Here is a 27,503-nt window from a genome sequence, read left to right on the forward strand (position 1 = left end):
TAAATTGCCCCTAGGTATGGGTGTGAGTGTGGGTTAATGGGGATAAAGCGGTTTCAGAAAATGAGATGACATGAGATAGCTATAGTACCTCCAATTTTCATTTTTCCATCTCATCCCACCGCCTCAATCCCCTACTTCTCTCGAAATCAGCTCCACTATTCCAACACAAATTTGGCTATTTCTGATTTCACACCTGTGGAATCTTAAACTTTTGAACCAAAGTAGTGTTAACAGTTTAATGTGATGTCACAATATTACATCAATGTTGTGGGACCTGTAGAGTTGCATGTTCCATCTTGAAAGTAGCTACATCTTCAAAAAGGAATATGTCATTTACATTCATCAACACTAAGGTTTCAACATGTTCACACTCACACCGAAGTTTCCACTATGCTACTGGGTGTTAGACATACATGAAAACCAAGACTCGGAGAGTCAGAGCAGGGCGTAGATGTATAACTGATGTGATCTGCTTTGATGGGACGAGGGACTTTAATTGAATGCCAAGCAGAAGCTGGAGGGTGACCTGATGAGGGCAGTGGAGGAACAAAGAGCCTTTGCAAGATTTGACACAAATTAGTACTTATTAGTCTAGTCTGTTTTCAGCGCATTAAAATGAAGAGAATGCACAAATGCAGGGGAAAAATGGAATTAACTACTATTGAGGGGAAAACGGATGCAAAAGATGGGGGTGGGCATGTAGTCTGAATTTTACAGTTGACATGGCACATTGATATGAGGGGAGAAAATAGTGGTCAGGCCTGCTAAAGGGGATTATCTATTGTCACCTAAAGCATTACTTGATCAAACATTTACTGCATACAGCACACAGTCCTTGCAAGCTGTCCTTTGCAAAAAGGACAGTACTGCATCAGCAAAAGGGTCATATCATAGATAATTATAGATCCAAACTATGCAACAACAAAAAAATTAAATATATATATATATATATATATATATATATATATATATATATATATATATATATATATATATATATATATATATATATATATATATATATATATATATATATATATATATATATATATATATATATATATATATATATATATATATATATATATATATATATATATATATATATATATATATATATATATATATATATATATATATATATATATATATATATATATATATATATATATATATATATATATATATATATATATATATATATATATATATATATATATATATATATATATATATATATATATATATGTATATATATATACATACACATGCTATTTGTGCCATTGCTAGTGTTAATTTTGTTGTTGTAATAAATAAGTTTAGATTTAAATTTTTTAGTCAATAAAAAGTTTTGAGTTAAAATATAGTATAATACAACAATAACAAAAGAATATTCACATAGATGAAGTAAATTTTCTCCTTTTTCATTTCAATCAAACCAACTCTTGCCTTTGCTTCAGACACAGGTATTTTAGTTAGCTGGCATGTTTCGATGGAATCTCTCGTGATCAAGATGTGTGACAATAGAAACATGTCAAGTAACTCAAATACTTATTTGTCTGTGAAAATAAAAGAAAAATGTGGGTTTATTTAATAATTTGAAGTGAAGAAGTTTGAACAAAATTGTATTGTATTGTGCTTTTTATTCAAATATTAAAGGATTATTGCATTCATGCTCTTATTTGCAAACAATCCTATTTGAATTCAACCAATACATTTGGATTTTTGATTCACAAATTAAAAAGGTCCTGAAAGATACAGAGTTCATAGGACCTATTATTAAATGGTGAATTACAGGTAATGTTCAGCTTCAATAACATAGTAAGAAAGAGCTGGACTTCTCGGTAAATCTTCAGTTGTGAGGCTCACGTTCTGCCCAGTCTTGCCATCCACCCGGGTAATGCTGAACACTGAAATGGGGCACAATGTAATTGTGAAATGGGAGCTAGTAATTGATGGGTTAACCATGTTTTTTTCTTTTTTTAAAGTCCTAATTAGTTAAGGTTTTATGTAGTGTATTTCTTACCCTATTAAAAAACAACAACAAAAATAAATAATTTATTACTTCACTTCGGTATATTTAAATCAGAGTATATCATTGAGTTAGCTTTTCATTTAAATGAAATAAGTAATATTTATTTAACAATAATAGCAGCATTACTGAGATAAATAAAGTAAACTGTAAAAAGTAGGTACTCTAGTAATATCATCAGAAATTCGGGAGGAATCTTACTCATGAGCAAGATAGCTAAGAAATGCGTAGATAGGATGTTAGCCAAGTTTGTGATGCAAGATTATCCCGCAAAATAAATTACCATTATTATTATTATTTTTTACGAAAGGACACAACCCCCCCTGTTCTCCACCCGCATCTGGAAATGACTTACACTCCCCTGTGGTTTCTATATACATTTTAGAGGCTAATGATGTTTGTTGTAAATATTCCATGTTGTAAAATGTGTGTCAATAAGTCTTACTCTTTGTATCCCAGCTCAGAGGCTATATTAATTGCAGTCTTGCTCCTGATGCCTCGCCGGCAGGTGAACACAATGTTGTCGACTTGCTGAGGCATCTTACTCCCATACTTTTCAGTGAACTCTTCTGGACTTAATTGCAGAGCTGTGGGCAACTCACCCACTGCAAAGAAAAAAAAATAACACACATGATTAACCCAATAACAGTAAAGTTGTGGGCCGAACCACCAGAAGTGGCTTGTACCCGTTTCTAAAACGTAGATACCTGACTAGCCTGTACGGCTCCACGCCCTTGTAGCCAATATTTTCAAGTAAAAGACAAACAACACTTACAGGGGAGATTAATTGCGCCAGGGATGGGGCCATCTTCTCGAAGCTCCACTGGTTCTCTGACGTCTATAACGAAAGATTTGCCTGCGGCCAAAAGTTTCCTTAACTGCTCGTAACTCACATCAATGTTTGGTGGCATAGAACTGAACTGGCTGCACCACAACTCTGGAGCTGAAAGACAACATATTGAACCTGCGGTAGACATGTATGCGTACAAGTGCACATACAAATAATGGGTAAAATTACAGTGCAAAGATTTAAACTCGGACGGCCTGGCGGATGAGTGCTTAGCGCGTCGGCTTCACCGTATGGGAATCTGGGTTCAAAACCAGGTCGGTCCACCTGCGTGGAGGTCGCATGTTCTCCTCGGACCTGGGTGGGTTTTCTCCGGGTACTCTGGATTACTCCCACATTACAAAGACATGCATGGTAGGCTCATTGGACCCTCTAAATTGCCCATAGGTATGAGTGTGATTGTGAAATGTTGTTTGTCCCTTGCGATTGGCTGGCCACCAACTCAGGGTGTTCCCTGCCTCTGGCCCGAAGTCAGCTGGGGTAGGCTCCAGCACCCCCGCGACCTCCGTGAGGATAAAGCGGGTTCAGAAAATGAGATAAAATATGAGATGAGAAATTAAAACTCACTTGTGCTGACACGTCCAGTGCTGATAAATCCTGCCAAATGGATTGTCTCACGAGGCACAAATACACTAGGAAGGACGCGACTTTCACACAACAGTCGTGGAGCGACTCTGGACAATCTACTAAACATCCGGAGAGCCATGAACTAAATTACTTAATCGCGTCTAAAAAAATCGAATCTTCTGAAAGAAGCTACCTATATATGAACTATGCACTCTATCAAACAGGTCCACTATCTGCAAAAGGAGCATGCGCACTACACAAAACGATTCACGCTGACTTAGGGCAAAAAGCTCACAATACTTTTTTTTGACAGAGGCAATGATAATTGGGAGTATCCGATATGATATGAATCATCAAATGCATTCACAGATATACAATGAATGAATCACACTATTAATAGGATTTTTATTTACTATTTTAGGTTTTTATTTTAGTATTCATTACTATTTTTGATTTTATTGTTAGAGTTGTGCTTTGCTAAGTGAAATTAACGTTGTATTTGGTTCCTTGCTAAACATATTTCAGACGTCTGACTCATTTATTCCTCATTCACCTAAACTTTGCAACCACTCAGGAATGATTCGAATTTCTCGAACATTTTTTAATAACAGGACGTTAGTGTTTTCTAGTTTCCCATGAAACTTGAACGCAACGCTGCAGTTTGCTATATTGCTTCCGGGTGCGTCACGTGTTTATGTTGATATTTTGCTAGTTTAGACTATCAGTGGGTGATATTTAATGTTATTTGCATGTTTTAAGTTCGTTAGCCATACAATTGCATTTCAGTGTACTGGAAGAACACAGTCCTGTTAATTTAGGCGTTTGGTCTGGTGGTGAAAAAAAAAACAACCTGTGGGTAGTCGAGTTAGCATCACTGATTTAGGCTAAAATTGTCATTCAGTGGAATCCTCCAAAATTGAGGTGAGTTCCACAACTTCCCTGTTCATCACTATAGAATTGTACGAACAAAATGCTTTTGTGTCTCATCTGTGTCTTCGACGCCTATATATGTTCCTCAGTCGTTTTAGTATCGCGTGAAAGCATTTTTAAAGTCATCCATTGGTCATTGCCAGAAATGTTATATTCAAACCTATCCTATCCGAAGTTATCATTAAATGGAGAATTGTACCTTCAATATCCCGAGATCAGCAGTTATTGTTGGTTCACCTGCAATCTAATCAAAGGTCACCCTAGACTATTGTAAATTAATATCACTTGGAAAGTCTGCTATATATTAGATTATTAACAACCATTGTTAATAGATCAATTTTTTTTGCTGCGGGCTGTTGCCAAGTTAGACCCTGATTTGGTTGCCACCCAATAGCAGGGCCCAATGAGACTAATATGCATGCATGCACACAATCAAACTTAGGGACAATTTTCAGTGATCAATCAGCCTACCATGCATGTTTTTGGGATGTGGGAGGAAACCGGAGTACCCGAGGTAAACCCACCTAGGCAAAGGAAGAACATGCCAACTCCATCAGGGATTGAATCATCGATTTGAGAATTGTGTCCTGAACATGCTTCCAACATGCCACCTGTCCTTAAGAAATATTTTTAAAAAATGAACATAATCAAATTTAGTTTGAAGCTTTTTAGCACTTTATGTCCAGCTCTGGTTTGGCCTTTTCTCATGTTCATTTTTATTTGGATCTTATATGTAACCCAATGGAAAATGTTTCCGTGCTTTTAGCATGTTTTTCCAAGTAGAAATTAGGTTTGTGTTATTTTTTTGGTTTATATTAACACCCTCCCCCCATTTAAATCTACAGAGCTCCAAATGCGTCTTAAGGACCCCCTGTCCACGACAGCCGCCAGCATGACTAAGCGGACAAATAAACCACGGAAACCTCGAAATGAAGAATCATCAGATGAAGTCAGCGGTAAGTCACAAAAAAACAACATCACCATTCTGCAAACACATGGGTATAAAGCAAATAAATAACTAATAATAATTAAAATTCTAACAAAAAAACCAATCATTTGCATCAGCGACGGGGTTGATCCAATACAGTATCAGCATTGGGTTCTGATATTCTACTTTTCTGAAAAGAGATCTTTCTCTATCAAACGTGATCTTTGCTGGGAAGATTTAATAGATAGGCGGAGATTTCCAATTTGTTATATTGACTTCTTGAGTTGTATTTCTCAACATGACGAGAAAACCAAATTGATCAGCAAACAGCAACGACTGGCTACACTTCTTTATCTGTCATGACCACTTCCGAATCACTCTTTTGAGCAAATTGGCAGATTATATCTATGCACGCTTGCTAACTACTTTTGATCTCAAAAGGAAATCATTCAAATGAATTCCTCCACATTATCCCCATGCAAGGTCAAAATCTTGTAGATGTATGTGCCAAATGATCTTTTCACTTATAAGTTAAGTCAGCATGCATCCCTGTTTGTTTTTAGTGAGCACAAGCAGAGCGGGTCCCACCTGCTTGGGCGACAGAGCCTCCACTTTCGAAGCAGCCGCATCGGTTTTTATCGATTCTTAGCTACGTGCAGCCATTGACCAGGAAAAATGTAGGCTTAAAATGTTTGCGTCTTGATTGTGCTTTAAATAAACAAGCAATTTTTTTCTAAAAGTGTCGCATGTACCAAAAAAAAATGACGGTGGGGGGCATTAAGCGGTGACACTTTGTGCACCGGTCAATCATAATATAACAAAAACTAATTTAAATGAACTTGGATTACGATGCAGACACACTCAACAATAAATTTAATCTAACCTTACACTAAACCTAATTCTAATTTTGTTTGGCATTTTTATACCTTCTCCTGGCCGGGTTGGCTGTTTGCCCCGCCTCCACCCTGAGTTTCAGATGCAACCTATCGATGGTGATTTGCTTTTGTATTCCCCTCAAAATATTCCCAAAATGATGCACACAAATGTCCCCACAATAGGAGCCAATGGGAAGTAATGTATACTACTCCTCGTAACAGCGATCGCACCGCCATTTGCGCTGAGTGACGAGAAAAAAACACTGAAAAAAATCCAACGCTCCACCCAGTGCTCGTAGATATCTGTTATACACGACAGAGACGTGGCAAAAAAGTGGCTTTTTCTTATCTCTAAATGTTTTTCGTATCTAGAGATAATTATTTGCTCTAAATTTTACTCGTATCTCATAATGCTCGTATGTCAGGGTGCTCGTATGTCGAGGTACCACTGTGCTTGACCCATTCAGCCTCAACATACTGATGTTGAACCTGGACCTCAATGCTGAACTGAAACCATGATAACCACAATGGCTATTGCCTGAGACATTTATTCTGCTTTACCTAAATGCTTATTTGCTTTATTTCTTAAACAGGGTTGACTTGCCAACACGTGACAAAGGCAGTGGAATTGAACTCAATGAAAAAATCTGTGTTGTCCAGTTTATGGTGGGTATGTTGTGACTGTCTGAAGGAACGCACTATGATCACCAGTGAGCCAACAGCATTTCAAGACATCTTGGTCTGCCTCAAGTGTGGTTTCCAAGTAAGAGCTCAGCAATAAAGCTAATTGCATATCATATTATACATTCAAAGACATAACCACAAAAGCTTTCTTTTTATTCAGTGTTTCTGAAAATGTCCATGATTAATAACAACGCATAATGAACAAGTTTGTTGCAGAAGGAAACATGCATAATTACTATCATATTTATTACATTAATCTTATTCTTAAAATTATTGTAACAATAAATTGTCAAAAAAATACCATGTTATTGGACTGGATTGACTTTCTACTGTCTTTTACCCATTCCAATTCTGTTATTTATTTATTTCCTTCATTGCCAAGCAAAACTTCATATACAGTTGGATGGTATATTTTTACAGGGCTGTAACCACTCAGGGGTTGAACATGCTACCAAGCACCATCAAGCTTTTCATCCCGAGTCTCATTGCATCACCATAAGCTTGAGCTCCTGGAAAGCCTGGTGAGACACCTTTTCATTTTCATACAAAATGCACATGCAGGATGCCAATGAAATTCATTCCAAGCTGAGAAAATCAGAAAATTATGAAACTCAAAACACTTTATATCTTCTTGTTGAACTTTCTTTACAAGAATGTATCAGTAAGGTCATGTTACACGGTTCTGACTGAATCCTTTTGAAAAAATAATATCTGAGGGTTAATGAGTTTTACATTGAAATTCTAAGATTATTTTTTTCTGCTTTGCTCCTCTTTTTAGGTGTTTTGAATGTAATGAAGAGCTCTCCACTCAATGTAACAGAAAAATCCTGGCACAGGCCCTCGATTTTTTACAAAAGCACTCTCTCAAGGCAACATCAGGTAAGGCGTTTATCTCACAAGTCCTGCACTTAATTGCAAACACTTATGCTGCAAATTGAGTGATGGTAGACTACAGTAATAGAAAATGTAATTATTAATAGAAGCCCAACACAAAACCAATCCACAAAATTAACGTCACTAAGGTGTTCTCAATAACAAGGAAAAGGTCATAGTGAAGTACAGTTTTTTATTATTTGTCAAGGAGCAAAATTTTATTATATTGGTATAGTAAATACCCGCCACCTTAGTGAGGATAAAGCGATTCAGAAATTGAGATGAGATGAGATATTGTAAATATGGTGGCCCGGCTGATGAGTGGTTAGTGCGGTTGGCATCACACTTCTGGGGTCTCAGGTTCAAATCCAGGTCGGTCCACCTGTGTGTAGTTTGCATGTTCTCACCTGGTTTTCCGTCTACTCGTGCCCTGCGATCAGTTGTCTGTTATCTCACCCTTTTGCTACTGTGACATTAACATTTCCCAAATACGGGATGAATAAAGTTATCTAATCTAATCTCATACTTACCAAATAAGAACAAGAATCCGATCAACATGTTTTGACGTAATTACGAATAGTCCTCACACCTCATTGTGTATTTTCACAAACTTAATTTTATATTAAAAAGCTCCATTAAATGTTCCAATTTATAAGATTCTGCCTTATAGTACTTCAGTATTGTTGCTCCCCCCAGTGGTTAAAGTCATCATCATTCCTTAATTTCACTTGTCTGCTTCAGTAATTAGAAGAAACTCGTTTAGCTGTATCATTCTTCTTACTTATGACAAAAAACTTTTTCATGAGTAATATCACATTTACTGAAACTCAAATAATTATCAATATATTTAAAACGTGACTAAGTTTGAGTATATTTTATAACATGGGCCTTCTTACTCTTCCGACGCAATAGGCCACAGGGTAGGAATGCACATTGATGCTGGTCTTGAGCCAGTCTCACAGCCACAGCTGAAGAGTTACAGGAATGATGCTCTTGTGGTCACCCACCCTCTCTGTGCATGTCACATGACTGCACACATTAGTGAAATTAGGGGCTTGAGTGATGCTTTCCCGGCTGGGTTCCCTGAAGAACATGAGCAGCTGTGAGGGGCTCAGACCCCACTCTGTTATCCATTGTCTTTTCCTTCCTATCGTTTCCCCCTGGTTTCTCTATTTTTCTTGCCACCTCTGGGCCTGTGTGCAACACTAGTGGGAGACACGGTCCTGATGTAGTTACAAAAACTGGATCACTCTACGCAGCTGGAGTGTGCTTACTTCTATTATGAGCACCAAATTGAAGATAATGTTGGGAAGAACATTAAACCAAACATCCTTCACATTTTAAATGTTGTTATATTTTTCTGAGTAGACTAACCTAACCCCTAATATCAGTACAGGCTAATGAAAGAATAATTGAAAACTAAATGTTATTGCCTAAATATATGCCTGATGTAATTTAGATGTGTTTGAATGTGTATAATATTGTTTTCTCTTTAACTCTGAGGTACCGAGAACCATTTTTATAAACAAATTAGCACCAGGTATTTTTAGAGAAATGGGAGATGTTTGTGGGGCTTGAGGGGAATTTTTGCTTACTTAATAAAACAATGTAACATATAATTATATTATTGTTCTGGATTCTATAATGACGTTTCAGTAGATGAGTATTATACAAGCCACCACAGTAAATGTATATGGGAATTTAAGCTTTTTGGAAGAGAACACAGCATGTTCCCACATGTAAGTTTAAATGTAGTCCCTAATGCAGCTTTACTAAACCACCAATACGTGTGGACAATCTATATCTGAGCTGGATCATCCTTGCGTCTCTTTCTATTGTATAACTTACCTGTCTCCTTTCCTACCACCCAATTGTCCCACACCCGTTGGACAAATCACTATAGAAATAGGCAGCCATTACAGTACAGAATAGGCCATTTTTGTTGAGATGCTTGTAAAATTGCATTTGGTCTGAAGGCCAGGTTTTTTGTTTCATGTTTTTTTGTTTGTTTTATTTTTTTTAGATAGAGTTATGTTGCTCTCTTCCTAGGCTCCCCAATCACAAAGGGCCCCTAACACAAATCGTTTTTTTTTTCTTTCTTTTTTTCTTCAGAATCTACAATAATAACACTAAAAGTCGATTAACTATGCTCTCTCACCATCAAGGTCCTTGGTTCAAGTACCGGAGTTCCAGTATAAAGGCGATTTATGGTTTTCTTCGGGGGGTTCGCCTGTCCTACGATACAGCTGGGGTGTCTTTGTGAAGTAAATGAAAAGGTTCACCCCCTTTTAATCGAAATAAAACACTTTCAATTAGAATGCCGTAATTCCATATTGTTTTATTATGTTTATAGAGCTGTTTAATTACGCTCCTGTGTAAATATATATTTGATTCATTATACTTCTTAACATCTGTTATTACATTTTAAAAAATGCTGGCTGCCAAATCAGTATAAAATATATAATATTTTGACGTTTTGTGCATGGATTACCCCATTTTCGAAATAAACTATACATACAGATGACCCGTTGTACCCTTCCGAATTGGTAAACTATAACAATATCTATCTGTTAAAAATGTTCAACCAGTTATTATTATTGTTTTAATTTTTACAATTAGTGAACATTGTATTTGAATTTTATAAGAAACTGGACCGATTAACCATACATCTTTTAGATATGACATATGATCTTTTTTAATCCTTAGGAGTTTTGGCTGAAATATTTGCCTTCATATTTTATTTTTTTTATTCATTCACCTTTGAATTGAGAAAATTTAAAAATTATTTCAATGCATTTCTTGATTATTGTATTACTGTACACTTGTGTCTTTGTATAGGCGTGAAAACAGTTATTATTGTAGTAATACGTAATTGTGTAATAAGGGTGATCCTGAATTGCGGTTTTTAAATGATGACAGTTGGCCATGTACATTATCTGTAAAATTCGAGGGATTACTGTAATAGAATCCTCTAGTGCTTGAACTACCACAAAAATGAGAGAATATGATCTTAGGGGTATAATTAAGTTCACAAAACAATGTTGTGTGGAACGTTTCATTAGATTAACTGATCAAGTTTCTATTATTGTGCTAAATGTCTATTCTCTGACAGATGACTTTGGCCGATTGCTTCGACCACCAAAAGTTAAAATATGAAATGTGCACCAAGCTGTTTTTCTCACTTGTCTAGACGGGTCAGTGGCCAGTAAAAGGCCTGTCCCCTGGTGGTGCTTTCATGGAGGTAATCAAGGGTGATCTTATGTATCTTAATTCCCACCACTGTGCATGAAAGTAGGCCACCGTGTGTTCACGTCCATTTATGTTTGTCTGTATAAAATAATCCATCAATATCTCCTCTTGTATAGTTATTCTCTGAATATTACATCAACTTGCTATCTTTGAAAAAAAAAATAAGCCAAATCGTTTTGCATAGAATTAAATTCACTTGGTGCACATACTGTTTGCATGTGTATGTTTTAGTAAAATAACGCTGAGCTTGTCCGGCCTCAGATGGCAAGGAAGCAAGCTTTTTATGCCCTGTAGTCACAACAAATTAGTGAATTAATAAGACATTTGGTGTTGCTCGTCTTTCCTCATGACTGCTTGCTCTGCATGAAGGGAGATGGCTTTGCTTTGCCGCACTGTAAGCAAACAAGGAAGCAGAAGCCTCACTTTCCAAATGATGGTTGAGTAATCCCTTGAATTTCGGGGATAATGTAGACCAGACATAGCCATAATCGAAAAACCGCCAAGTGGGATCACCCCTATTATCACTACCATACTCCTTTTTTTGCGCTTATACAAAAATACAAGTACACAAGCACAATTACCAAGTAGTGTATTTATTTTTTTAAATGTTACAGTTATAAGCATATGAAAAGACTGTAATGTATGTATTAATATATAAATATAATCTTTATATAAAAAAGTAATTACTTTATTCCGTTTTTATAGATCTAAAACAATGTTTATTTTTTAAATATATTTTTAAATTTTACAAAATGATTTTTGAACTAAAAACAGAAAAAAAATGGATTAAAAAACTACTGTGATTGATTTAAAAAGTGGAAAATCAGGCAATATATATATATATATATATATATATATATATATATATATATATATATATATATATATATATATATATATATATATATATATATATATATATATATATATATATATATATATATATATATATATATATATATATATATATATATATATATATATATATATATATATATATATATATATTGTTTATATATATATATGTCTGTGTCGATTTGTCTAAAAGTTTACAATTCCTGTTTCTTTGGATGTCTCGTGAAAATGAGCAGGGAGTTCATTAGGTGTTGGTTTTGTTGGTTTACATGCATGCATGTGGATGAGTCTGAGCACTGTGGTGCTTTTCTTCACCCCGGGGAAAGGCTCCACTCTCTGTGTTACTGTTGCCTATACTCGTTGGCTGAGTAAGAAGGGCCAGGTGGTGGTGCATAGTGCGGCACAGTCAAGCGTGGACATGGCGCATGCTGACATTTGCCATCGTTGATCGCTGCAGGGAGAGAATAAATCTGCTTTTCCATATGCTTGTGCTCATTGCAACCCTTCCCTCCACCCACTACACCCCACAACTGTCCTCTACCCTCCCACCCCCAGTCTCAACCAGATGGCTCCGTGAACATTGTTTACCTTGGGTGGCGGTCCCAGATGCAGAGTGTGTCCATAGGCATCCCCATTCCGCCCAGTTAGTTTCCTAGTCCCTCTCCCTCTTAGCTAGTGCCAGTTTCAACTCTCGTGCTCAAGTAGCATTTTTGCTGTTGACTATATTCCATATATCCTCACACACGCTACAGTAACTAGACATGCTGTCTTTTCTTTGTAGTTAAGGTCATACTTGCATTTTTACTTGCCACATATTGTGTTAATGACAGTGTGGAAATGTACTTTGTTTTTCTGACTAAGGTTAGAGTTTCCCTGCTTCAACCTTGTGTGTTCTGACATATGGGAGCTCCCTTATGGCTTCATGGGTTATCTGCAAACCCCAGATGTTGTCAACACAGTAGGCCAGATGTACTTAGCACTACTAAGTGATATACTTTTACAGAATGTCATCCCAACATGCTTAACCTCCAATTAACATGTTTAATTCAAGCCGCATCGTTTAATGGACAATAGTATTAGATACCACTGAGAATTACCTTGAAGTTACACGTTAGAAGGATGTGAGCCTCTTGTTGAAAATGATTTAAAATATTGTTATATTTTTCTTTTTATTTCTTGTTCGAAAGTAAAAATTACAACATCTTAAGCTTCTGGTAAGTAATTTCTGTCATTACAAAGCATCAGATTCTCATCAAGATACTTATTTCATTTTTCAAATTGAATAAATAATACAATAATACAAGTACACAAGTAGAATTAGCAAGAAGTGTATTTATTAAGGCGGCCCATTGGATTAGTGGTTACTGCGTCGGCCGGCCTCACAGCTCTGGGGTCCTGGGTTCAAATCCATGTCGGTCCACCTTTGTGGAGTTTACACGTTCCCCCCGGTTTCCTCCCACATTCCAAAAAAACATGCACGGTTGGCTAATTGGACACTAAATTGCCCCGGTTGTCTGGCTCGCTTCTGGCCCAGAGTCAGCTGGGATAGGCTCCAGCACCCACTGCGACCCTAGGGGAGGATAAAGCGGTTCAAAAAATTAAGTGTTATATTACAATTATAGGCATATGAAAACACTATAATGTATTAACATCTAAATATGATCTATAAAATTAAAATCACAATGAAAATAGTTCCTCTCTTGATTTAAATAATAAAAAACTGGTTATTAGAGCTATACTCCAAGTCCTCTTTGTCAGATTCGAGAGGCATTTTTCTTACAAATATTGCTGTTGTTGTTGTCTTGACACAGTCAAATTCAATGGCTCTGTCATCAGTCTCCTTCAGAGTGGCGCAGCTTCATGGCTGTATCTACGGCGTAAATCCATCATAATGCTGGATCATTTTTTTTGCATTCCTTGGTGTTGGGGTGTCTTTGTCCACTTGAGAACTTCACCTCACAAGAAATTATTTTTAATTATTCCCAGCATACAGATCGCCACAAAACGCTTACAGCTCCAGAGATGAAAACTGTTCACTTTCTGTGTCTCATGTTTAACTGTGCAGCGGAGATCCTTAACATGAACAAGATTCCTTCCAGCCAGTACAAAAGAACACCACTTATGCCGCAGTGGCGTGCTACACGTTTAGCATATCAAGGATATTTAGGAATCCAATGCAGATGAGAAAGAAAAAAAACAATTTGTGATTTGTGATGGATTACTTCAGCTCTCAAGCATTATAAGTGAATGTCAATTACATATTGTTTGGTCTGCAAGATACCCAGACTTCATGCTTGTCATTTCTGTAATGGGAGGTTATGTAGGATTGTATTAATGTTCCATCACTATCATCTAACATTGATGGTAAAAACATTTAATAACAACAGTGATTGACTTATCATAACGATTTTGCCTGGATTGTGATATGCTAATACTAATAATTCTGCTGTTGTCTGCACCACAGTTTGTGGGCACGTGAACACTTTCAAAATAGAAAATAAAACGTAATTTTAAGCATAGCATTTGGGACATGTTTCAAAATTTCTAAAGCTATAACAATCTGGAAGTTTTTAAGTAATTTTCTGTACATTTAACAATACAAGAAATATTATCACTTTTTGTGAAGTGTTGTTGGAGATAATTAAACTGCTGGGAGTGACAGGGAAAAGCATTGCTTGTTGAAAAGTTTTTAATCAACACGTTAAACCATCCAATCCATCACCAATTTCTAAAATCATTTCATTTTGTATTTTTGTTGTTTTCATATTTTAGCAACATCCCCCAAGATAATGAAGTTAAGAGAGGAACTCTCTGATGATCATGACCTCCCGAGAGGCAAAAGCTCAATTGTCACCAGTGTCTTAACTCCTGTTAAAGGCATCAATAATCTCGGCAATACCTGCTTCTTCAATGCTCTTATGCAGGTTGGTACATTTCTAAATCAGTTATGCTTTGTCAAAGGTTCGAAATACTTTGGACTCCATAGTTTGATATTTCCAAATTACCCATAATGTGAATTTCAACCGTGAGTGTTACGAAAGGTTTGCGTCTAGATGTCAAAAATTAATGTCTGATAGCACCTTAAAAAGGAAAGCCTCGTAGATGTCTAATATGTCCGACTGGCACTACACAATATTTATATGCATTCTACAGTCCTGTCATAATTATTGTCCTCCTTCACAAACTCCTTTTTTTGGGCATTTTTCCTGCCATAATGTGTCAGATCATCCAACACAGTTTTGATATTTTTTCCCCCTTTCATGGGAAAAGAACCGTTGATGAATTTTAACACTAAAACTGGGAAACTATGTAAGTAAAACTAAAATTGCAAAATTTGGGGAGAGAAATACTTTTTCAGACCACAGTATATCACACGTCTTCACAATAGGCACATAGCCCTCCCTCATTGCAACAATAATCATTTACATCTTAAACAAGACTGAATATATGGAGTCACTGATTAATTTTCCAAGCTCGCTCTATTGTAAATTTACGTGAAGCTCCACAGTCCACTTATGTGATTGGAATGAAATCCTGCAACCACTGTAAAATAGTTTGAAGACCCCTGCCTCTCATAGTCAAACCAATGTTTAAGAAGGTTATTGTTGGTCAATTTTGACATAGTTTTGGGGAGTTGGGTATCGTAACCCAAGTGGTGGTATTTTCCAACTATAATAAAACACTTATTTTTTCTGTGTTGGCTTTTACAAAGCATATATTGACTTTGTATGTACACAGACGAGCTATTGAGGCTGTACTAAAATATATTCAATGCAGTGAAAAATACAATGCAAACGTGGTCATGTTTACCTGCCCACATGTGTGTCTTTCGGTTGGTGTAAAGCATGATCACAATACAATTCAACCATAAAGAAACCCTAGTCTCTCTCTGGTTATGTCATGGTCACTGTAAACTGACATGCTCCTTTAACAATAAACCTGTTTTTTTCTGCCATTTTGTTAATCACCCCTGCGACCTTCCTCTTTGATTGAAATTCGAGTGAGCGGGCTTTACTTGCTATTCCCTCTTTCACTTACTCTTTTTTTTCTTTTGTATTGTCTCCTTGAAAACTGCAATCTTCTTGGTCAAAACATGTAATTGTTAGAGGATGAGCTGTGTCTGTCTTCACAATGCCAGCTCCATTGTGCCTTTTCCATAGCAACTGTCTTCATTGCCAAGATGTGACCAAACAAATCTCTTGTGAGCAAAAGAAGATCTTCCCTCATAAGACTACTCCTAATATATCTTGCTTCATTTTAAAGGAATATGTGAGAAAGTGACCATAAATCCTTCTAAATTGGAATATAAGTTCACAAAAATATTAAAAATTACCACATGGAATTGCAGCATGGATGTTTAGATTGGATATTATCATGTGATTCAAACATAAATGATATCAAAAAACTATTTTCTTCCAGAATCTTTCCCAAACACACATGCTTATTGACCTCATCCAGGAAGTGAAGGAGAAAGGGTATAGACTAAAGATCTGCCCCCCAGTTGAAAGCCATCTGGTAAAACTTCCATTTTCTTTTCTTGACTTTTATATGCTTAATTTTTCTATTGCTAATTGTGAAGTTTCTTGATGCTTGTTTAACAAATTGTGTGATTGTATTACTGATAATGTTAATCATGGAAAAGTAAAAATCTTGATGACAAATCCATGCCTCCCCGGTTTTGAAATTAGATGCGCTTGTCGGCAGACTTTCAGTTCATAACAGGTTTAGAGGAAGATACTATTTGCGACTGTGTGACAGGGAATATTGTCATTTCACTTGTTATTGATTCATTCTGTTAATTGGCTTACTTTGGCACGAAATATTTATATTTACTTTTGCTAACTGGTTGACAATCATTGACATAGACATCAAAATAGAAATCCTGCCACCTTATTGTGTAAAGGTTCACTCGCCTGACTTCAGGGCAGGCTCGATTCCTGGTGGTGGCCGTATGATTGCGAGAGTGGATGGTCGTCTTTCTGCAGGCGTCCTACAGCGGACTGACGACCAGTCTAGGGTGTAGTCAGCCTTTCGCGTGAAGTCAGCTGGGTTAGGCTCCAGCAACTCCCGCAACCCTTACGAGCATGCGTGGTATGAAAGATGAATGAAATAGAGACCGTCATACTCAATCACGAGAAAGGAGGAATTATTCTACACAACATTTGAAAAAGTGTGTTGTGGATAATTAATGCACATGGCAAAGTCATGAACAAGTACTGAGTATCATTTAAGTATAAATGCTCTCAAGCGGATTTTATTATACAAATGAGAGCATTTGTTAACCAATATTATTGTGAGGTCCTTGATGAAATTTTATTTTCTAATGAGTGGAAGACCTTGAACTATGTTACTTCAAAAGTCCTGTAAAAATTTAATTTAATTCTATTTTTGCAGGCTCCATTAGTAGCAATCCTGCCCAGTCCAGAGCCCTTGACGGCAGCCATGTTTCTCTTCCTTCAGTGCATGAAAGAACCTGGAAAAGGTCCAGTGAATCCAAAGATCCTATTTAATCAGCTATGCCAAAAGTAAGACTATTTTTTATCCTTATTGTTCTTATTTGTAGGGATAGTAGCATTAGCAGTAGTTTTATTAATAGTTGTAGTAATAGTGTGATCATCATTTTAGCATCTAAGTTACACACTAAGAAATGTCCCCAATATGCGATTTTATTTTGATATTGTGGGACTGTTGCCTGAACTGGATTCTGGTTTAAGCATGATACATTGCAGCAGTTTGGTATTTCACTGTTGTGCAGGTGGGTGACCGGGATATTTGATGCTGGGTGACTAGGTACATCTCTGGTGCGGCTTTGACATTTATTCTGGTACCTAGCTTTTATCAAGCAGGCCCGTGTGTCCGTGTGTGTATGTGCACACATAGCAACCTCACCTGGTACCTTTTCAGCCCACAGCACTCATGCAGCCAATGTGCATTCAGACAGTAAGAATTGCAACCACCTGTATGCAATCAAATGTAACGTAACTAATGTTCCATTCCAGTCGCGTGCATTTGAAATGGAAGGTATTGTGTTAATTGTCAGGACTTAGTATTTATTCTGTGCCACATTGATTGAGACACATGTAAAGCAAAAGCTTATATTTTTTCCTTAAATTAAATCAAAGTCTGGAATAGTTCTTAGACTTAGATACAGCTATAGGGATTATAGTCAAACTCAACTCTTTTTGCTAATTTTTGCTTTTCTTTTGCCTAATATCTTGTTATTTTGCTGATGATGCATTATGTTAGGCACACTATATAGTTGAAAACCTCTTTAGAAAATTAAATATTGTAGAGAATACCATCATTTACTAGAAACGTGAAACTAACTGGAGTTACCAGAGATTGTTTCTTCAAATTCCTGAGCACGATTAAAATTTTCTGCTAGTGAGGAACTTTCAGTCTTGATCCTTAGTTGGACTTTTCCCTAATCAGACTCGTTATCAGATAACAATAAGTACGAGAATGATAGTTCACACCTTGAATAATTTTCAGTTGAATCTGATGAGGAAATTCATTATTATATGAAAAATTATTAAATACATTATTTAATGAGGTGGACACATTAAAAATGATACAATCACTATTTCATAGGAATGTCAAGCCAATTTGTCATTGTCTCAATTGAAATTTAACAATTAAACACACATCACTGGTCTGGCCTTTGCTGTATGCTCCAATTATTTTAGTTGTAGTTCTTTTCGTTTTGTACTTAATTACTTAAAGTTAGCAGGGACTTGCTTAAATAACATTCATTCACACAAGCTTTCAAACTTGTCAATGTGGCACCACCAACTTTGTTTTATGAGCTCGTTAATAATTGTCATTGTTACACCATCGACTTTATAGGATAAAAGAAAACATATTAACAAGACCATTCCATGAGTGTGTTTTTTCTTGACGCACACAATCTGGAATACTCACTCACAATTTAATATGCATACAGTTTTAAACACATCTCTTGTAGAGAATTTGGAAGACCTTTCTTATATTAAATCTGCAATCATAAATATTTTTTTAAGTTGAATATAAATTATAGTGCTTGATGCTCGTGCACTTTGTGTATATACACAAGATGGACAATAACGTCACCAAGGAACATTCATCTTCACTTGCTTCTTGGATTGATTGAAATTGTACGATGGCGACTGTGCACATAATACTGTTAGATGAAAAAAAGTACACTTTCATTCCTTTCTATTTACTTTTGTGTAAATGTCAGCATATCCACATCTTTGAAAGATATTTAGAAACCTTTATGAAAAGCCTTATATCCTTAATGGAAACAGCCAATGGTAACAATGGATTCTATCTATTGCTGTGACACATGCACACAATCCCACACATACAGTACAAACAACACGAGGCCAGTTGGACATGTTTGCCTCCACAAGAGGCCACACATCTTTTAGCTATAATATTAATTTTATTCACAGTTATTTGGATTTTTTTTAAAAAGCCTTGTGTTCTTTTGATAAGCAGGAAGGGATAGTCAAAAATGTCTTTCAATTGAGATCTCGCTTTTTGCCATAGTCATGTTTCAAAACTTGCATTAAAAATACCTGTAAATGAACAGCACATAATATACTATATATCACAATCGGGTTAAGAAGAAAAAAAACTGATTGGTCTGCTGCCTAGCAAAAACCTATTTAGTTTAATCGAATGTTTTAGTTTCATTTGTTACAATTCCAATTGCTAATCTAAAGACGTCAAGGAGTCATTGAAATTTAAACTCAAGTTTGCCAGAAATAAAAAGCTTTTTACTACTGATACAATGCAATTGTGCTATCTATCTTTATATGTGCTTTATGCATATATTGTACACCATACTGTAAATGATAAAGTGTTTGTGTCCTAATGGGAATAAATGCAGGAATACTTAATTATAGTCATTTGTTTACGGGTGGATTGTGGCGCTCATACGTGTGTTTTTATGGCATGAGCTTGTGTGGCCTTGTGTCTGGTACTAACTCATCCGGCTATTAATTGTGTTTGCACCGCAGCTGTTTGCATTGGGCAGATTGAGAGCAACGCTACAGGGCCCTTCTGCTTCCCTCCACTGGGACAAGCTTCCAGACCTCCTCTTTCTCACTAATTCCAACCAATTTTCAACTTTTATATTTCATCCCATTTCATTTATTTCCTTTGTTCGACTGAGATTTTACGTCATTTACAATGGATTGACTAAACCCTCGGGAGTATGGTTTACACTACAAGAGATGAAACAATCCATTGCCCTGATGTTGACCTTTTTCTAGTAATGGCGTATGTGCTCTCCACAATTTTCATCACTCCACCTACTTCACTCCACCTCACTTTTGAATGCAAATATACAGCAATACTAATTCAGAATTTTAGGGAGGAGGCAGTTGACTTAGGGCACCACTACCTGTGACCTATGCTAAAGACGGATTGTTGACCATCGATTAAGTACCGGTACTATGTTACAAGAATGTTGATTGACTTATACAGTTGATTTAACAAACTAGCCTGGCACTTGGCCTTTTGGACGTTGATACCAAAAACATACTTCTCACTTTGTGCCCTGCATGTGAATCCAACCTGTCTTGCGGTTATGTGGTTACTTTGGCCCAACAGGTTGATATGGCTCTGTCCTTTACCTCCCATCTGCAGCTGACATCTGTCTCACATCTGTTCAATGTGGACAGCCAGAGGACGGACATGAAAACAGCATATCCTCTCTGCGCATAGATGTTATTGCGTAGTTTGAATGACTCTCCAACAAAGAAAAAAACACTTCGATATGCATCTTAACTGAATCAAACCTATTGCAATAATTGTATATTAAATCTTAATTGACAGAAAATATTGATGGTTGCGTGTAAGTTATGATGTTTATACATAAACATTCCGAGTTAGTCTCTTAAAGCCGATTTAAAAGAATTCCTCATCTTTTGGTGTGCTTAAAATGGAATTGGCAATCCTGTGTCTATTCAAATAAAATAAATTATGTAATAATTATATCTCTTCAAATGTGAGCTGTTCCACAGGGTGTATTTAAACAGACAGCTTCACACACTAGCAAACAAAAACAATGTACTAACATGAGTATTTGGTTTTATTTTATTTGTAAACAATTCATTTCTGTAATTGTTTGAATTAAATTAAATTATCTTAACTAGGGCTTCACGCTTCAAAGGGTATCAACAACAGGACAGCCAGGAGCTTCTTCACTATTTGCTGGACTCCATTCGAGTAGAGGAAACTAAAGTGAGTAAATACCATTATCCCATTATCATTTCCTTTCTCCAAGTATAATATTTAATAATACATATTTCCAATGTTGTCCTTTCTGTCGCATTGCCTAATATATGGTTCTTGTTTTAAATATTTCCATTGATTTGCCAGTCTCACTTTATCCCAATTTTGTCAAAGAGATCCTTGATTTGAAGTTTTCTTTCTTGTAAGTGCTTATCATCAAAGTGTGTGTTTGCCGGTGGCGGTCATCCACCCTCCAACCCTTCACAGAGCAATTAGCAAACCCACTGCCTCCTTTTGGAAGGCAGAGATGTTCCCAGTTGCCCCACCAGTGCTTTCGTGAACCTAGCAGGGGAAGTTAGCGGGTGTGTTTAGTGGTCAGCCCCAGGCTTCACAGTCTCGGCTCCCATTCAAACTTGTGAACATTGACAGTTGTGCCACTTCACGGACTTGCAAGTGGTATAACCGACATCATTGTGTGATCTTGGGAAACCCACAGCTGCTGAATGAACACAGGGGCTGCCGCATTGTGCTTGAGGGTCACCCATCACCCCCTCCCTGCACGCACTCTCATCAGCCATTTTCCAATTTAATCAAGGAAGCATAGAGGCTGAGGTACAGCCTTTATTCATTTAATCAACCAGGCGTGCTCACAAGTACACAGGCATAATGGCTAATCTTCTGTGTTTTAAATCAATTCAATCTCACATTTGTGGAATAAAATGTTCTAGTGGAATTAGAACATCAAAATTCAACAGTTCTGCCCGGCATGAAAAATAACTGAAAAATAATTTCCCTTTGAACTTTGTATTTATGTAACATTTGGAATAGTCTAAACAAATATTGATGTAGAGTTTTACATGCATATTTCTTTTTCTGTAGCAGAGCACGAGAAGAAGGGAAATGCATGTGACCATCCTTTTAGGGGCCCTAAGTGTTTGTGTTCATTAGCGATTAGTATCAGAGATCTAAATATGCTAAACTGGTCAATTATCAGCAATTAACTGAGATGGTAGTTTTTACTCTCTCAGGGCATGGACTGTCCTTCTTCACCCCATCTTCAGTTTTGTTTCCACTTCTGCACCCTTGCACCAGCCACCCCTAGGACCCCGCACCCCCCTTCAAGACCCCCCTCTTCTTACCAATGTGGGACCGTACATGCTGTTATTTTGGAGTGGAATGGTGGGGGCTACTGGTAGTAATTAATTATGGGAACTTCAGATTCATTTTACTGTGCTGACTAAGTGGAACGAGAGACTGGCTGGACTAGGATTAACAAGGCTTTTTGACCCAAATATCCAGTCCAGTGCGTGGGTCCTGGCACAATGGGGGTGACTGGTCTCAAATACAGACACAGACCATGACCAATTATGTATTGATTGGTGCTTTACTGTGGCTGTGCCTCTTCACAGCTCTCTTACCAACAACTCGCTGACCATGTCACCTTTAATCAGACCACCCCCTCCCAAAAAAAAAAAAAAGACTGCACGCACGCACATGCAGCCTCCCCACACCCTCCACCCCACACACACACAAATAATGAAGATAACCCCATTTTAACAGTTTAGGACAAGGACAATAATTATTTCACTAATGATGCTTATAATATATACAACTGTCAATCTGATTCTATTTTTGTAATGTAACTAATTAAAAGAAGGTAAGAAACAAAAGGGATCAGTCAGTCATGCTGGATTTATCTATTTAAATTTAAAATGTGAAATCAGAATTGTTTATTTTTTGCGGTGAATTTATTTGTTTTCCAGAGGGTGAAAGCTGGAATCCTCAAGGCGTTCAACAATCCTACCGAGAAGACAGCAAATGAAGAAACCAGGCGCCAAGTCAAAGGTCCTTTTATACAGAACTCTTCAGCAGGCTAACAACCATAGTCCCATCTTGTGGCTGTTTAAGGAAATACCATTTCTAAACAGTTCACAAGTAAAACAGTCTTCCCTTTAGAGTTAAAGCAATAGTGTAGAAAAGGCAACCCCTAATATTTTTAGTAGAATGTGGATTTTAAATGCAATTTTGGTCTAATAACATCCTTATCATGCAGTTTTGAATGAATTGAACATTGTTTCTCCCTACCAGCATATGGAAAGGAAGGTGTAAAGATGAACTTCATTGACCGCATCTTTGTAGGAGAGCTCACCAACACAATTATGTGTGAAGAGTGTGAAAATGTAAGGATGGTTTGGCAAACAGAATTTATTAACCCCTCGGAGAGCTTTAATAAAATTGGAAAAGGTAGCCTTTTGCTATGGTGTCACATTTTGACTCTGGCACACTGATTTGTCCCTCAGATCTCAACAGTGAGGGAAGCTTTTATCGACATCTCTTTACCCATCATAGAAGAAAGGGTAAGTTTATAGAATATCACTTTAGATTAATAATAGATATATACCTAGGTATATGTATGAATTAGTAATTTTGCTTGTGCCTGTGATCCACTCATATGTGTTTTCTTGCATGCCAACTGATACACACTAATGCCACAGGTATCAAAGCCATCTAATATCATCAGGCCAACGAAAGAAAACCGTGAGCTAGATACCAACATGTCGGTCCTTTCAACTGTAAACACCGTGAACAGAAACTCAAGGAAGCTGAGTGGACAGGTAGGCCACCGCTACTATAGTTGTGTTTACCTATAAACATTCAAATATGAGGGATGGAAGAGACATTGCTTTTGTTTCTTCTTGCATATCTGTGTTTTTTTTAAATAACTTTACTTCTAAAATAAGTAACATTTTCATGCAGCCTTTTATGACTTAGGTAAAATGGGTGCAGCCACTGAGAAATATGGAATGTTTCAAGCTTTAACCCCCTACTCCCTTCCCTCCTGTCCAGAAGTTAAAGAAACAGTATTATCTTATTGTAGTTTCTGAAGAAAACACAATAGAAAAAATATTTTATCTAGGGTGGTTAATTTAATTTGAAATTCATCTTTTTTTTCAATCTGCTATTGTTGTCAATGCAATGTTCAACCATTAAAAATAAAATCCTCCAGAAAAAATATAGGAGGAAGTCTTCCAGTTCTGACAATGGAAAGGTGCCATGCTATGGTATTGAACAACACGAAGAAGAGGGGCTTGCAGGCGGATCAACCCAGTGTCTCTCTGCAAACACGATACCCAATTGCGGAAGCCTCTCGGATGGCAGCAAGGGAGGCGCTTCTCCCCAGGACAGCAGTAATGATGCTGACAGTGAAGCTTCAGAAAACGAATGTGCGCCACACATTTCCTGCTCCAGTCATGTCCAGTCTCACTCCACAACCAATGTCAATTCATCTGCTGTGTCTGTTCCTACCTCACCATCATCAGCTTCCAAGCAATACTTAGAGCCGATGATAAGCAGTTTGTCGAAAGTCAGCCTTGGCCTCAGTTCAGGGGAAAACTCTGCCCCTTTACAATGCTCTACTGAACTGCCAGAGGATGCCAAATCACAGGATAATCACCACCATCAGTACCACCATGGGGCATTCCAGGCACTTTCTCACAGTTATAATCCTAGCTCTAAGGAGTGCTCCATCCAGTCCTGCCTTCACCAGTTTACCTCTGTGGAACTACTGATGGGTAACAACAAATTGTTATGTGAGAGCTGCACTGAACACAGACAAAAACAGATGCGCAAGAGCAGCTCAACAGGTGGGCCAATTTCCTTTGCACCTTCTACAGTGGTACCTTTGCAAATACTTTGTTGCTCAAATGATTGTTTTATGGACTTGGAGATTAAATTTAAGACTGTAAAACATTTTTGTATCAGATGAAGATACCCCAAGAATGAACTTGAGAAAGAGAACAAAGACTTTTTCACGGTGCCCATGCTGAAAGGATCTTTACCGTCAATTTGCCCATTGTTGTATTTTTGCATTGCTTTTGTAGATAAAAAGGTAGAGAAGATCTACACTAGTGCAAGGAAACAAATGCTCATTTCCTCACTTCCTCCTGTAATGACATTGCATCTGAAACGGTTCCACCAGGTATGTCATTGTTTTGTTGTTTTGTTTTTTTAAGTATTTTTTTTTCACGTACCTAATTTAAACATGTCAACATTTTTAAAAATGTCAGTGTGAATCGCTAATATCTGACTATTGTCATTGTGTCGCCAAAGGCTGGAATGAATCTACGAAAGGTGAACCGCCATGTCGACTTTCCTCTGATCTTAGATCTGACCCCATTTTGTTCAGCATCATGCAAGGTAGAAGTGTTCTTTAACATTAGCTGGAACTTTATATATCTAGGTTTCTTTATATTTTATAATTTCTCTCATTGTTTTCCTTTTTGTTTATTGTATTTCTTTAACAGAACCTGGTGCATGGTGACCATGTCCTTTACAGCTTGTATGGGATTGTAGAACATTGTGGCTCAATGCGTGGTGGACACTACACTGCATATGTGAAAGTTCGCACTCCCCAGATGAAAATGAGACATCACAGGAACTTGTCAGGTCAGGGATCTTCACACTTTTCAAAGTTGTACAGAATGGAAAACACAATTTGAACTTTGCTCCTTACAAAATACATCATACTTCATGAATGCTTTTGTGCACTAGTTGTATGCTGTATGTGCACATGCTGTATGTATCTAATACAGTAATACTTTGGGATACGAGCTTAATGCTTTCCGGGACTGAGCTTGTATGTCAATTTACTCGTATCTCAAATATTTTTTTCCGATACAAAATAACTAAATACAAATTAATCCGTTCCCACCCTCTGAAAATATACCAAAAACAGGATATTACAATAGAAAAACATCTTTATTTTTTCTAATTCACCACCTAAAGTGACAAATACCTATCTAGTGGTTATGATCTTCAATACTAAAATGTGACATTAGTCGGTACAGACAGACGATACCGGCTACTGAGAGTGCGCGGACGAGAGACAAAGTACAGGAAAGACGACGGCAACGTGCTAGTAGCATAACCAACTTTAAATTTAACTTAAATTAACTTAGAGTACAAAACACGCACTTAAAAATAAACTTTAATCATACATTACACTAAATTTAAACCTTCTTGTGCGATGACCGATGCATGCCTCTCCATGCCTCAGAACCGAGTGTAACCCAATTCGTTTTTTAAAATGATCGAACCAGCCACGGCTTGCTTTGAACTGCTCAGCTGGTGTTGAAGACTGCCCTTTTTCAGATGCTTGCTTTGCTTTCAAGTCCATGCAGATTCCGCTGTCTTTTTCGCAGATTATTGACTCGGTAACACTATCTCCTTCTAACTGTTTATCTCTTATCCACGTTAAAAGAAGGCTCTCCATCTCATTATAAATGTCAGTATGCAACTTGGAAATGATGACTAGTCCTTTGGAAGGCTTCATACATGTAATAGAATCCTTCTGTTTGGGAAAGGTACATATTGTTGAGGTACTCCTTGTATTGGCGAGCCAGCTCAGTCACACGTACACCACTCATGATTTTCTATTATTTTTTTGCTTAATATCGATTGTCATCATACCCTTTTTCTACTTACTACCCTTCATTGCACCGGCTTGCTTTGGACCCATTGTCTTTCCCTTAATTCTGCACTAATTAACGCAAAAACCATGTTTAAAAGAAATGCAACCTGTACGACCGGTGCTCATGGATATCTAAATGGGGGAGATGCAGCGAGAAAGACAAAGCGATGCTGTCTCTTGCATACTCAACCGTCTCGTATGCTCGTATCTCAAGGCAAAAATCTCCTCCGAATTTTCCTCATAACTTAAATTTCTCGCATCTTGGGACACTCGTATATCAAGGTATTACTATAGTGTATTTTGTGTCTTTCAGGTCCTAAGGCTTCCAGCAGCAGTTCCCAAGGCCAATGGTTTTACATCAGTGATACTACCGTCCAAATGGTACCAGAGTCCAGAGTTCTGCTCTCTCAGGCTTATCTGCTCTTTTATGAGGAACTGATATGATCTAAAAAACTGAGGATGTGCTTAAATCTTACTAAAACAATAGTAGACATTTTTTCTTTTATAACATAATTTGGCTTTAATTAATCTAATGCATTGCTTTTTCTTTGCATTTACACAATTTCTTTTAAATAAAGAACAAAGTTGCTTTAACTACGCTCGATAGCGGGGTGTAGCAAGATTATCAAGCAAGAGACAACACTATTGTGAAAATATAATAAAAAATACATAGAAATAATTATGACAAAATAATTTATACAGGAAATCTATTGAGGTTTTGGGGTTGTTGTCGTTATGATTGGCGACAGTCGTAGGGCACTAGGGCGACTAGGGTGTTGTCTGCCTTTCAACCAGTAACAGCTGGGTAAGGCTCCAGCAACCCATTCGAGGATGGGCGGTATGGAAGATGAATGAATTCTCCGATTAATGAATGTGACATTCTGGTACGGTACATTGTAATTTGTAATACTGTAATGCAGTTGTATACAGATGTATAAAAAAATACAAAAATCAAACAAGATAATGGTGCT

The 27,503-nt window shown here is 37.0% G+C and overlaps 2 protein-coding genes across 2 annotated transcripts; one reads left to right on the forward strand and one right to left on the reverse strand.

The window, feature by feature from the left end:
• Positions 1–1,623: 1,623 nt before the first annotated feature.
• Positions 1,624–3,723, reverse strand: tstd3 (thiosulfate sulfurtransferase like domain containing 3). The gene is made up of 4 exons (XM_077721166.1): positions 3,447–3,723; positions 2,808–2,975; positions 2,478–2,637; positions 1,624–1,910 (listed from the first exon to the last, which is right to left on the reverse strand). Exons 1-4 carry the CDS (start codon positions 3,583–3,585, stop codon positions 1,853–1,855), a joined length of 525 nt encoding a protein of 174 aa, XP_077577292.1. The 5' UTR covers positions 3,586–3,723; the 3' UTR covers positions 1,624–1,852.
• usp45 (ubiquitin specific peptidase 45) lies at positions 3,705–27,131 on the forward strand. Its single transcript, XM_077721165.1, has 18 exons — positions 3,705–4,367; positions 5,222–5,332; positions 6,773–6,942; positions 7,284–7,384; positions 7,642–7,742; positions 14,613–14,764; positions 16,260–16,355; positions 17,235–17,365; positions 20,984–21,071; positions 22,826–22,907; positions 23,151–23,242; positions 23,363–23,419; positions 23,558–23,677; positions 24,070–24,706; positions 24,944–25,041; positions 25,173–25,259; positions 25,367–25,508; positions 26,846–27,131. The coding sequence occupies exons 2-18, from the start codon at positions 5,230–5,232 to the stop codon at positions 26,974–26,976; spliced, it is 2,388 nt and encodes a 795-aa protein (XP_077577291.1). The 5' UTR covers positions 3,705–4,367; positions 5,222–5,229; the 3' UTR covers positions 26,977–27,131.
• The last annotated feature ends 372 nt before the right edge of the window (positions 27,132–27,503 follow it).

Source organism: Stigmatopora nigra, chromosome 7, assembly GCF_051989575.1.
Source record: "Stigmatopora nigra isolate UIUO_SnigA chromosome 7, RoL_Snig_1.1, whole genome shotgun sequence".
NCBI classification, from domain to species: Eukaryota; Metazoa; Chordata; class Actinopteri; order Syngnathiformes; family Syngnathidae; genus Stigmatopora; species Stigmatopora nigra.